General features: G+C 32.5%; 1 protein-coding gene across 4 annotated transcripts in view; it reads left to right on the top strand.

Moving 5' to 3' along the window:
- LOC132926550 (uncharacterized) overlaps window positions 1-14605 on the top strand; it is a 69195-nt gene that overhangs the window by 44071 nt on the left and 10519 nt on the right. For 3 of the 4 annotated variants that reach the window (XM_060990916.1, XM_060990914.1, XM_060990915.1), the window contains exons 3-4: window positions 8239-9585; window positions 11347-11987. In XM_060990916.1, the coding sequence (XP_060846899.1) occupies window positions 8239-9585; window positions 11347-11987 (1988 nt within the window). Of the gene's footprint in view, window positions 1-110; window positions 332-8238; window positions 9586-11346; window positions 11988-14605 lie in introns of those variants that run through there. The other variant, XM_060990917.1, reaches the window with a different exon arrangement.

Raw genomic sequence — 14605 nt, 5'->3', positions numbered from 1 at the left:
TTATATAGTACTGCTTAATGTGGTATAGGCATAAAAATTATAACACAACCATAGTAGCAGTAGCAGCAGCAGCAGCAGCAGCAGCAGCAACAACAGTAGTAGTAGTGGTGGCGGTACCTATACTAACAGTCCGTTCGGTGAGCGAGAAGTATATCCGCGGCCGCGAGTTCGTTAACAGTCGTTCGTGCGTTATTAACTAGCTGTAGACGTATACACGCGGTAAACACAGTTGTGAATACACTTGGACGAGACGTAATTATAATCTAATTAGAACAATATTACAATAGTGCCGTCTTCGCCGCCGCCGTCACCATTCGTATATGTAGATGAGGTATATAGTATTATTGTATTCAATTTATAAATGTAGGCAATTTTCCTAACTTAACTCCGGCCGCTTAACTTGTAACCGCCTATAATACGTGTTTATTGGATTTCATTTTCCTTCGTTCTGCGCGTCTTGGACGTTTAAAATATGATAATATGATGAAAAATTCCTACGAAACGTATTTATTTGATACAGTTTTTTTTTTATGGATAGAGACCGTTTGTCCGGTGTCCGGCTTTATAGGGTTGTGAGAAATACTTAAGCAGTGGTACTTACGCTGATATCGCGATTAATTGCAGTTGTATTGGTTTGTGAAATTGTTGTTTTTGACCAAATATCGAGGAAAATAAAAAGTATACCATTTACCTGTTTACCTTATTTCTTTACATTATTTATTAAGAAACGCTGTTCGTAGTTCGTACAATGCATCTCCAACAGGTTAGGTTATGTTATTGTTGAATTGAAAGTCACTTACCATAAACTCGAGAATTTAAAAAGGTATACCATAATATTATGTATTGTGGTGGTCTTTTTTCGCATTTCTATAACTAATGTATTGTATTTTGTTTAGCATGTAACTGGGGTTTTTAAATTTTTTATATCAACATTAATTTTAAACGAATAACTGTTTGAACGAAAATTATAGTTTCAGAAGTTTCTGTGAAATTGTTGCGACAGATCTTAACTCCGGAGTATTGAACGAACCATATTTTAAGCGCGTCCGCGTGTGCTTATCGTCCAGAGTTCTAAAAAACGATAACCTCTAGATCGCCTACATTATGTGATGTATCGTATCATACGCATGTGCGTAACATTACAAAATAAAATATTTTATTTATTAACATATACATCCAACGTTATACTGCGTATAATATCATGATATACACGTGCTTCTGCAGCAGCAGCCAGCAACGGCCAGAAATGTGTTACACAAACACGCCGCCTCGCGTTATCTAATCTGCTGCGTTAGCCGCCTCCGGTCTCTTATAGGAATTACTACAAATATGTATTATATTAATATTGTGTAACTAAAAATTGTGGTTGGATAGTTTGTGTACTATATTATAACTTATAATACAAATATATACATCAGTATTTAGATTTGCACATCTTTCGACCTACTACATGGTATACGGAGTACGCCATTAGAAAATTATAACACATGTTATCTTATTTTGTACGTACTGTAGTTCATTGCGGCGTACTGCGCTCATTGTGTATTTACAATATTTAGTATGGTCGAAACTTGTTATGTATGCCTATCATCTATAAGTCGCGTCGATGTGCAATTAATTGTTATACACCTACTTCACCAACAGGGATACTTAACTGCGGTTGTTCCATGCATTGATTAAAATTAAAATTGTCGTTGTTTATGTTGTTTAAATATAATAAAAAAAAAAAAAATATTGCGAGTTTGTCGATAATTATCTACGTTATTTATTTTTGGTGGTCTGGTGACTAGAATTTCTTTTTTATCCAATACAACACGCAGTAAACTATAGTAAACTGGAACCAAGGTGCTGAATGTTCCCCATTAATATTATGTTTTGTCCCGCATATATAACTTATATAACATATATAACTCACATATTGAAATATTTTAATTGCTTATAATATTTTAATTTGTGCAAATGATATAACACACTATAATAGTCTGACTTTATTCGTAAAAAAATGAAGAAACATAAAATACCGCACTATATATATATAAATAATATATATGTGTGTGATTTAGTTTATATACCTCAATTCACAAGCAAATTAATATCGATGTATATCTTGCTTTGTGATCTAATTCGATCGAGATGGGTAATTTACCTGTGGAGGTTTAGATACAGCACTTGATTTGTTTTCAAACGTTTCTAAGAACATTCGACTTTTTTGCAAACATCAATCGATCTATACATATAGATTATATAAAAGTATTTTATTTCTGTTGGTAGCCCTATTTATGTATGTAAAATATAGAATATTCAATTTTTCTATGGCAACCTATAATATAAATTATAAGGGTTGTAAAACTAATATGTATATAAATTTTGGTGCCAATTGGTTCAGTAGTTTTCAAATCTATAAGCCATCTATAGCATTTTTAGGGAATTTATACATATTATTCAAATTTTTATTAGAAATTTAATTAGAAAAAAACAAAAAAATTGTTTTATTTATTGTTCGTCTGCTCAAAATGTAATACCTATCTATTTATACTTATTACTTATTAGTTATTAAAGGTTCTTAGCTTGTATCATTAACGAATTAATCCTAAAATTGAATTTATTTCAAGATATTTAACGAAAATATTTTACTTTTTCGTTTGTATAATTTAAAAAAAAAACCTTTTTCTTTTGTTCAATCTTACTGGCATTTTAAGTTTTGAAACATTATATCACCGTATTGTTACTTGAATGGATCATCTCTGTGGTACACACGCACATCCACGTCACTATACGTCTTTTTGTACCTATACAAAGCGCCGGCGCCACTAGTTTTTGTTTTCGCCGAATATACCGTCCGTAATCCGGGTCAGCAGTATATGAGTATCGAATATTAATACCTTTTCTGTGAGAGTAACTGTTATAAAATATTAACTTACGGACAGCACACTAAGACTGGAAACCTTATAGTTATTAAAACACGTGGTCGAGATTTAGGAGTAAGTGTCTGCAGGTACACTACAGTGCATGAATGTCACAATGAGGATATATATATATATATAACATAACCAAAAATATATACCTTCACGCGCATGGTTTGTTTCGATTGGGATTTCGATGTGAATATTATATAAAAACATCCTAGTTTAGAAATATTTTATATACATATTCGTACCTAATTCCCTACGTACTTTAAATTTTGTCTGCGGGTCTTGTGAGAATAAAGAAAACGAAATAAAAATGTATTTTTATGATATTCAAAATGTTCGTATAATTATATTAGTATATTACTATAGACTACTATAGGATTTAATGGTATCTAACCTGCCCTCCTCTCGGGGAATTGTTCATAAACAAACATCCTGCAATATGTATATGGCTTAAAACTTTTGAATTTGATAAACCTATATAGAAAGGTTAGTCATATAAAAATACGGGTTTTCAATATAATATGATTATTAACTATACCTAATTTACTTGTTACTAAATATCGTGCTAAATAAACATAATGTGTATAATATATTATGCATGTTTTATCAATGTTTTTTCCTACCAAATACGCGATTGTAGTATATATGTGTACCATTATATAAATATTGATTTTTCACGCGAGTTTCTATTACAAGATTTTATTTGCTTAAACATTACCAATTGAACATTGCACTTTGTGACCATGTAATCAGAAAAAGTTACATACAAAAAGAACTATTTTTCTGGAGTAGTTTAATTTTTTTTCTCGACGGCGTATCTCTTTCCGTTTCTATTATCTTTGTATTATAGACAGTCGTTTGGCCTTTGGTCGCCATCGTCGTCGCCACGGCTCGATTTTCTCTCTTTTATTTGGTGCGAAGCGATAACCGGCTGCGTATCTCTGACCCGATGACGGCGCGGTTCCTTTAACGCCTATATATAACTGTTATCGAGTTTTACCACTCCTCGTCGTTGTATTATTGCGTGTATTTCACAAAAACAGCTGCCGTTTGCGCTATTCGGCTGTTGTGTACAAACGTAAATAATTTACACCTAAATTATGTTTAAATATACTCTTAAGGAGGGGGCTACGCATGCTACTCACAACTCCAATTATAGCGAGTCCATGCATTTTCGGAATTTGTACATTACCTATACAATATATAATATATTAATATTTATAAAATATACAATTGAATAACACTTTGATTTAAATACACTTTTAACAAACTATACAAAATACATTTATAATAATATTAGCAGCGATTAAAGAAAGATCTTTTTTTTTTTATTTTTTTTTTTTTATTAATATAATACATGATTGTCTAAATTACCCAAAATATAAACAGTGTAAACCTACACTGTCTGGTAATGTCACTATTACGTAGTTCGCCAAGTGTGCATTAAATATGATCTAAATACATAGATATAGCATGCATTGTATTCAAGTGCGTAATTGAAGATTACCAAAGTGGTGTTACGTGCAATTAAATTCGTGGTATCGCCTCACCACCACTGATAATAAACAAGAGAACGCTATACCTACATACGTTGTCTGGCAATTTACAATTTTTAAATGCTCATGACTAGCTTTAAAATTAAAGTAGATAGGTATAAAAAAAACTTACGGAAGTTTATAAGTCATATTCTTAATTTTAAATTTGATAATATATAGGTCAATTCACTCTAATATTAAACAACTTAAATGGATTCTTCATTACATAAAATTTTCTATTTTATACGTTTGGAGTTAGGATGACCGAAGACAATGCATGCGGGTGTAGCATCTTGTTAAATATAATAATAAAATAGAATTATAACTTCAAAGTACACTATGACAAATTATATTGCAAAATAATAATAATAAAAAATAATACATAAATTTAAATAGATTCAAAATTTGTCAGATAGAGGATTGCTAAAAATTGTTTCCTTTATCATAAACCGTACTCACAACCGCATGTTATGACCATTATGGTAACTAGTATATACTATATAGGTTGTATAGACTTCGATCACCGTGTATAATGTATATGAAGTATATGTAGGGATGTTCTATCCAGTCATGCGTGAATATATTATCTATGCGGGTACGTTGTTTCCCAATAGTATAACGTTATATTTTGTATCCGGAAAAAAATCGACAGTCTTCATAATCGTCGCAGCCCGCTACAGTGACGACAAAATAATAACGCATTTTATACATTATATTATATACATTCGCGTCGTATGATGTAAAGTGCGTGCGTGTGTGTCGTTCGCTTCGGCCTAAACGTGTTTTTGCATTTTTAGGCCACTCGCATTACCATAATATAATGACAATGATATCGTATTGTATATGGTCTTACAACGATCGCAATAATATTAAACTCGTCGTTGCATCTTATATATATATATTCTATGATATGAAATGATATTACGACGGTCGCTTTATATTTATGGGTGTAGCCGTTTTCCGCCAAAATCGACCTTGTCGTTTTCTGCCAGGTCCGTGTATTATACAATATGATATACTTTTCCATTTTCCACTGAAATGAAAATTTCAATTTCCTCATCTTCATCATTGCACTTTGGTTATTATAAGAATTAAAATAATATTTCATTATTATGCTATTTCAGAGTTAATATACAAAAACTGTAAATTTCTTGCGTACTCTGCTGACAACTAACAGATAAAAAATAAAAGGGGGAAGTAGATAACCGTTCTGCAGTACAGCAGATGTCGAGTATACCTCGTCGTTAAGTACCTTCCTAAGTCATTCAAGTCATTGTAATGCAAGGACTAAAATATTGTATAAGTACAACACACTTTGTGTAGTACGAAATACTAAGTGTGTTATACGAAATTAAAAAGTGGGTAACGGCTTAACTGATTTTTACAGTTTTTTTTCTCATTTTATTTTTAATCGATTCATTCATATATACGTATTAATACTTATTGTATACGAAAAACGATTCTATGAAAATACTAAATATACGTAGGTATTTCATAATACGCTATTTTTTTTTTTAATTTCAGTACTAACTATATGTATAAGAAACTTTTTGTTAATTGTTTATTTTTTTACTTTTGCGAACATTTTTTTATTAATATTTAAAAAAAAAAAACAATTAAAAATAATTAAAAATTTCTCATGCCTATAAATAGTTAAAAAATAGTCTAAATATATATATTTTTTATAACAGATATAGTTCATAAAATACAAAGATTTGAATTTTTTGGCATAAAATAGCAATTGAACATTACTGTGTAACGTACACTGTTACGTAAAAATAGGAAAAGTGGAATTATATCCTTTTATATGACCACGTTTCTAAAGTTCGGTCACGATTATTTTTGGTAATTCGCAACAAATGACGAGCTCTCGTCCATCACATTTATTTCCCTTAATCGTTCATTATAGTGTTTTAAAACATTTTATGTAGTTTCGTTGCGCACTCGCAATTGATGGGAAATATTAGTACACATTATAAATATAATATGCATTGCGAAAAGTCAATATAAATAGTTAGTCTCTGACCGGATATATAGATCGTTGGACGTTAAACTTTGACTTTTCCGTAATTGGATCATTCTGACATATTCTTTAAGCAGATAGTATTGTTCTATTTAGTGAGTGTCGATTTTGTATATACCTTCATAATGCACATGTTGACTCAGTGTAAATTAATTACGTTCTATAATATACCTTCTATGGCTAATATGTATTGTATTGCGATATCGCTATGTAATCACAAGTGGACACAAACAATTAATACCTTTGAAGTCGTTTTCAAACGCGTAAGTGGTGATACCACTACTCATTCAATCTTATAAGGACGAGACAGATCCGAGGTCGTCGTTTGTTTCAATCTTCTGTGTCCGACGAATTATAATATATACTATTACTTCTTAATTTGTAAATTATTTTTTAATCAGTTCCATTTCGTTTTTTTCTGGTGCACGCTCCTCGCAGTTATTATGTGGCATAATGATTCACACTACGTATGTATAATTAAAATTAAATATAATACAATTTGATTACTACTGAAATCAAGCAATATGCATATAATATATGATAGACAGCGAACAACGTATAGTGATATACACCACATGGACGCTGCAATGTCATGCAATATATTCCATTCTGGAAGTTTACTGTTTTTCTTAGAGAAACTCATATATTGTTTTTTTTTATCACATATTTTATGTGACGAAAATGTGTCTGATGTAAAAATTTTTTCACAATTTTAGTCATTGCGACATTCTATATATTATATCGTTTACGTAGCAGCCTGTGTAATTTATATGTTATACAGTATAACACGTATATGGTATTATAACTAGTACACATCGTTATTATATAAAATACAATTGCCGGCCCAGCAAAATAGAGTCTTTGGAGACTATTACTCTCGAGTTGCATATCGGGTGTATTACCTATATGGATTAACGTGCCCTGGGTTAGGTTAGGTTGACCCTAGTTTTTTTTTCGTTTTTAATGCCGACGTTTACTTTTATGGATGTCAAGCAAGCGTGTTATTATTATTGAAACTAATGTATTCACATTTCAGTGGGGAAAAAAAACATTTAAGTTAGGTCATAATAATAATTTCTAAAATATACTTATTATTTGGTAGACATACCTTATTAGTAGCGGGTATTAGACTAACTTCTAATGTATGAATAGATCAATCCAATAAAAAGATAATATGTGCAGTTATCCCAAAAATATAAATACCAATTAGTGTGCATGTGTTATTTGCTGTCAGTGTATAAGTTAAAAAAGTGTATTAAAAGTGTATGAAAAACAAATTGTTTATTAAAATTAATTGCTATACACTTCGGGTTATATAGTGCGTGTTTGTACGTATTTATTTTATGTATTTAATTTATTTTCTACAGTCGTCTAAACTCGAAAGTAATGCAAAATAAACAAATCTGTTTGATTCGCTTACTCTGCTCATTAAACTAGAATATTTTTTATATTCTAGTTTAGATATTGTAATCGTGATTTAATTAACCATTAAATTAGAAACTGCTACTTTTAAGTACTGATTATTTATTATAGTGTTGTGCACGTACGGGGAGTGAATCGTACGTATTATATTATGATACTTACTTTTAATGGATATCGCAATCCTGCAAAAGTTCCTGATATAATACCAACCCTTGTAGAATTTTATATTATACCAGCTATAATGCTATATATATATATATATATATATATAATTTGTAATTATTTTATAACATAATATAAAGAAAATAAAATCTCGTTAATTTAAAGAATCGTTTATGGTTTTCAGATCGTAACGTACGAGACGACCAAAGAAGGCGGTATCGTCGAAATCATGACCGAAACAAAGAGCGCCTCGCCGTCGGTATCCGCCAGCGGTGGCGGCTCAATGTCCAAGGTCGCAGCGACAAAGATCGGAGGCACCAGCAGCACCTGCACAGTCGTGAAAAAGACTACGACCACGACGACCACAGCCGCTTCGTTGCCGTCGGCACCTATAAAGATAATTTCTGTGACCAGCCCGCCAGAGGGCAACATCAAGACCGCCGAGCAAAAGCCAGCATCGCGACGCCGGCCCATGCCCAAACTCATACCGATCGTCGATCAGCAACAGCAGCGGCGCGTGCCCACGGTTGTCCGCATGCGACTTCCCGCGACGACGACATCGTCGGCACCGCCTCCGCAGGACAACGCTGCCGTCATCACAGCGGACGACTACTACAGCTTGACGGCGGGCCAGAGCGCGCTCAGCGATTTCGCGTCCATTATCGATGACGTGGACTGCGCGTCGAGCCCGTTCAACTCGACCGGCGGCTTGGCCAACGCCACCGCCAGTGGCGTCGCCGCCTCCGGGACCACGGCGGATAGGCGGCGGAGTAGTAGCAGCGCCGGCAGCAGCAGCACCACCTCGTCGCCGAAGAGCAAGACCGCTTCATTTTTCGACAAGCTCAAAGCCAAAGTGGACGAGACCGCGGACTTGACGTGCAAGGTGTGCCGTTACGAGTCCAAGTGTCTGTCGGAGTTCATGCGACATCAGCGGACTCACGGAGCCGACGGCGACGCCGCTACCGCAACCGCGGACAGCCTGAAGACCGAACGTACTGCGGCGACGCAAGAGCGGACACCTACGCCACCGCCGCCGGTTACAGCCTCCGAACTCAAGTCGACCAGGTGTCAGCGGTGCCGGAAGCGGTGCAAGACCAGTGCCGAGTTGCTCGTGCACTTGGCTACTTGCCGAGGAGCGAACACTGCCGTTTCCACTGCGGCCGCATCGCTCGACATTCCAAATCAGTCCGTCGCCGCGAAAGACATCGTTACCGACGAAGACCTAGAAACGCAACAGCATCCGATGGAGAACAAGATTTTCGTGTGGAACACTGCCGCGGTGACGACACCGCCCCAGGGCGACGACGATAACGATGACGACTGCGAAGAACGAGATTCCGTTACTGTGACGGAAATCGGTATGCCGCCCAATGTCGAATCGCCGTCGGTGGATCGAGAACCGCAGGATGAGTCGGAAGACGACACCAACGATACACCCGAAAATAATAATCCATCCGACCGTGAGTTGTTAATAAAACATCAAGAACAACTAAAGCACGCAATCAGAAAGGAAGGAAAAATGTACAAAACGGTAAGTTTTTTAGTCACTATTTGACGTATATACCATCTATGCATAATATATAGTATACTGCAAAGTATCCGTGAGCTTATTTTGACAATATTTTAATTATTAACTACTATTTCGGTTGTACTACTTGATTTTAGTCACACTTTTTTTTGAAAAAAAATAATTTATTATTTCACTTTATAGTTTTTCGTTTAACAATGATCATATAAATATTGCTGGGACTAAGTCAGTCTAAAATCTTTTGTTTGTACATTTAATCGTAAATAATATGATTTTTTTTTGTCAATGTGTATTATAATATATCATAAATCATAAAGAATACCTAATAATCAATTTTAACACGAAATAAAAATTATTTATCGAAAACTATTTAAATATTATGTTCACGTCGTTTCAAATATATTTTCTATTAAAACGTACCTACAATTTACCTAACATAACTGGTGTAATTGTAAAAACACTATAAACTTTATATTTAAGTAAAAAAGAATTTAAGAGTATTTTATTTTGTACTTTTGAGGCTTTGAACTATAATTTTAACATGCTATAGTCTAAATTAATACTTAAAAATATACTTTATAAATTCCATAATTCCTACAAAAATATTTTTAATTTTAATATTTTTTTACTGCAGTTTTTTGTTAGGTTAACTGTATGACAGTGATATAATAATAGTAAATGATCTTAGAAAATCGTTTATATGAATGATAAATTCATATTTATATAGGTACATTTAAAATTCCGTCAATAGTTGTGTATATGTATTTTTACAATAGTTTTATTTTTATACATTTTGCAATTAAATATATATTACTAGAATCAAACTCATTTACAATTTTTATATTGAGAGTTTGAAACTCATTCCCTGTAGGCTGTAGGTATATTTTATTATAATGTATCCATCTGTATAATAGCGATGTGACCAAAAGATAAGGTGTTATATTCAGTAATATAAATATCTTATTATGTTTAAAATTTACATAATTTGTTTATTGTATTATTTTGTCGACAGCAAATTTAAAGTGTAAATAAACGTACTTATAATCAACATCAAAGATAATAAAAATAATTAAATATTTTATTTAGAGTAAATTTTGAAAAGAGGCCGACTTATCTACCTACAAAAAACCTTAAAAACAAATACCTTATATATAGTGCGCACGTATAACACGTTACACGGCCATCATACATAATATACATTTAATCATATATTATAATATGTTGCAAGGTATGGACACTTTTAGGATTTCAAACTTGTAGCATCTCTCGAGGCTTTACAAATATTGTATACTTGTATGCCCAATCTTCGAATAGGTATCATAGGATGATCATCCCTATATATATGCTTGAAAGAGACCAAAACATATTCTTACGCACTATTTCGTCCATACTAGATATATACTCCCCTCCACAAATACACCATTTACAAAGATTTCGTGACCAATTTTGGATTTCTATCCAAACTTTAACCGGTAAAATCGATTCCCCTCAATACTTTCAATATGCCTTTTTGCTTTACTTCGCTTCCACGCTGTCTCAACTTTTCCATAGCAAACTATCGTGCAACAATTTTTTTTTTTTTTATTAATGATATAAACTCGGCAACTATGGCCATTAGTTACAAATTAAATTGAGTTGAAGTATTTACAGTTTTTACAAATATTTTATTGTATAAATCAACTTGTTTACTATGACATTTTTTTTTTGCTTGTCTCGTATACCTACTAACGTATAAAATATAATAAAATTATAACTATACTGCAGGTGTTCAAATGCCCACACTGCACGTTCTGGGCGGCCACCGCTTCACGGTTCCACGTGCACATCGTCGGCCACCTGAACCGCAAGCCGTTCGAGTGTTCGTGCTGCGCGTACCGGTCGAACTGGCGCTGGGACATAACCAAACACATCCGACTCAAGTCGGCCAGGAAAGGTGGCGCCGAGGAGTCTGTGGCGGTGGCAAACTCGCATCAGGGTGCCAAAGTGCTGATGACGGACGAGACGGGTCGCCGGAATTACAGCAAATACAACCGGTACCTGACCGTAATGGAAATGGACATAGCGGACGGGGCGGATAAGGCGGCCGGTGGCGAGTGCGAGGACGGAAAGGGCGTCCGCAAGTCCGTAGGCGGCGGCATCGCCAGGAAGCGGCGGGCACCCGCTTTTGTCTATAACAAGGGTGCGACGTCATCGCTCAAGCAGCACCAGCCCCAGACGTCTCTGACAGGCAGGGCCGCAGCAGTAGCGGGACAGTTGAAAAGGTTCAAAGCCGCGGCGATCCGGAACCAACAGCTGAACCAGCACATGACCCACAACGCGGCGGCGTCGACGTCCAATCCGCCGTCGGCTACTGGAAGCGACAACCGCAGTAAGACCGTTTGGAAGTGCAAAAAATGCTTCTTCAGGTAAATAAAATTGTTATAATAATATGATAAATATCTACTATGCACGTGAATACGGGTTGACGATGTTTCTATTTCACTGCATACACGAACATTTTTCTGATGGTAATAGAAGAGCTGAAGAAATTTATCATAAGCTAATTTTTTCAACTTACAAGATTCTTACTCAATTTTTATTAATACTATACAATATACAATATACATCTATAGCACAGTAAATTACATCACCAAACCTAAAAGAATAAGGAAATGTGCTAGCTAATATCGAAAATAAAATAACCACTAATCCGTATTATACCACGAATTATAATATTATATTATTTACATAGTGTGTCTGCACTTCTGCAGTGCACTATAATATTTTATTTTCTCCGTCTGTGACCCGTGCCCCACGTTAAGTACGTTCGCGTTCGTCTATAAACTAATCTATAGTGTTGTAGGCCGTGTCTAAGTTGACCTATTATCAATTAAAATCCACATTATCTGCGTTCGTACGCCGGATATTTTACTATATTTTAATTTTTCTGTGATATGATGATCATATTAAATCATCATATTTTATATACTAGTAGATTGTATGAAAATTTAAATATTACTAAAAAAAAAAACCGACGTACGAACACTGATAATATTTCTTATCTTTAAGTTTAATAACAGGTCAATTGAACTCAATTCATTTTAATATTAAAGCTAACAACACAAGATTGGTTTGGCTAAATGCAAAATGGCCATGTTGCGTGTGGTTCACAGAGTGAAAATAAGAGCACTGATATCACTTTTAATCAATTTTATTCATATTTAATGACAAATAAAATAGTAACGGATAACCACAGTATGTTTAGTTCACATCAGCTGTGGTTATAGTTAAGCAGGTTTTATTGATGTCTACAAAAACATTTTTTTATCAATTTTAAATAATTTGTATTAAAAATAATATAAAAAAAAATGTATGTGATTATATTAAAGATTTTATTTACTATTAATTTAAAAAAAAAACATCGACAATTTTTAAATTAACTTACCTATTTACCACGTAAAACCCATGTTTTATTTGAAAAGTATTATTTTGGTTTTTAATTAATGTTAAATAAGTTATAGAAACGTTTGTTCATTCATAAAATACTATATAATTATAAATTTTGAAAAAATGATTTACGTATAAATTATTATAAAATTCAGAAAAAAAAATATTTTATTAAAACGAATTTATTTTCTCAAATATGTTTTTTTTTTTTCTATAATTATTAGTTAAATGTACCATAAAAATACCAAATATAAATAACATTTAAGTTGTAAAATATACTTTTATAAAATAAAATATTGAAATATGCAAATGCGTACAAATCTGAACATTTAACTTATTACGGTAGAACAACATTTTTTTCTGATCCATTCAAAATTGCTCTTATGTATTTTATATTCCAAGCGTCAAACATAATATAATAAATATTGAACATATTATTATAGTATTATACTAGTATAATCGTCAGTCATTAAATAAAAAGGTTATGCTTATACCTAATCTTACTACACATTTAACAGGATTTTAATGTTGAAAACCAATTTTGATTCATTAACAAGTTTCTATGTTTCGATGTTCTTAGTTAAAGCTATTTTTAATATTTTTTGAATCGCTTATAATATGTTGTACGTAATGTAAAAATGTAAATATAAAAAATTATGTAATTATATAGGTAGTTAAAATGTTAATGAATAAAAATCCGTTTTAAATATTAAAATTTCTCCAACCTATATATTCTAGTTTTGACCGATGATAGCATCTTTTAAAAAGTTTTTGTGGCATGAAAATAGTGACTATAATTATTCATTGACATTTGACATGTGCCTAGCATGTACAAATAGCGGAACAGTGTATTGCTTAGTGCATCGACCATTTCATTCATACGGACGATAAAATGTTCAGATTAAAACCACAACACTTAATATGTCAATTTACTTATTGCATACTGATAGGTCATCAAAATTGTAATGCTTTTATTGTAATTCAAAAATTAAGCAGTGACTTGAAATTTCCAGAAAATAATTATATTAACATAATACAATTTTCAAAATATTTTAATTCTTTTTAAGATATTTTTAAGCATCTTTTTAAACTTTTTTTTCGATTTGTTAAACAACAAAAAAAATATTTTTAGAGTCAATACACTTATTGAAAATGTAACATAAGGTTGCAAATACATTTTTATTATAAACTTCTAAGATTTAAATCGTTATTATTTTTTTATTAAATAATTTTCGGTCATAGATACTTTAAACATAATTCCGCCATTATTCAAATTATTATATTCTATACATTATATAATGTACACAACAACATTTTTTAAATAATTTTACTAGTTTTAAGCTATTGATTCTATGATTCTAGCTATGTATACTTTTTTATTGTACGGCGGTATTAACTTAGATTATGCGATGTTTTAAGAAAAAAATTATTCAACCTTTCATATATTATAGTATATTATTAATAGTACCTATTATACCTATATACATTCAATATAAAATAATTATTCGCGTACAATGTAATTTAAATCAAATTTTACACTTCTACGTATATTAAATATACCTACTTAATGATACTTTAAACTTACTAAACAACATCA

This window comes from Rhopalosiphum padi, chromosome 3 (genome assembly GCF_020882245.1).
Source record: "Rhopalosiphum padi isolate XX-2018 chromosome 3, ASM2088224v1, whole genome shotgun sequence".
NCBI lineage: Eukaryota > Metazoa > Arthropoda > Insecta > Hemiptera > Aphididae > Rhopalosiphum > Rhopalosiphum padi.
The sequence above is the reverse complement of the archived record's forward strand: the minus strand, read 5'-3'. Positions and strand labels throughout refer to the sequence as shown.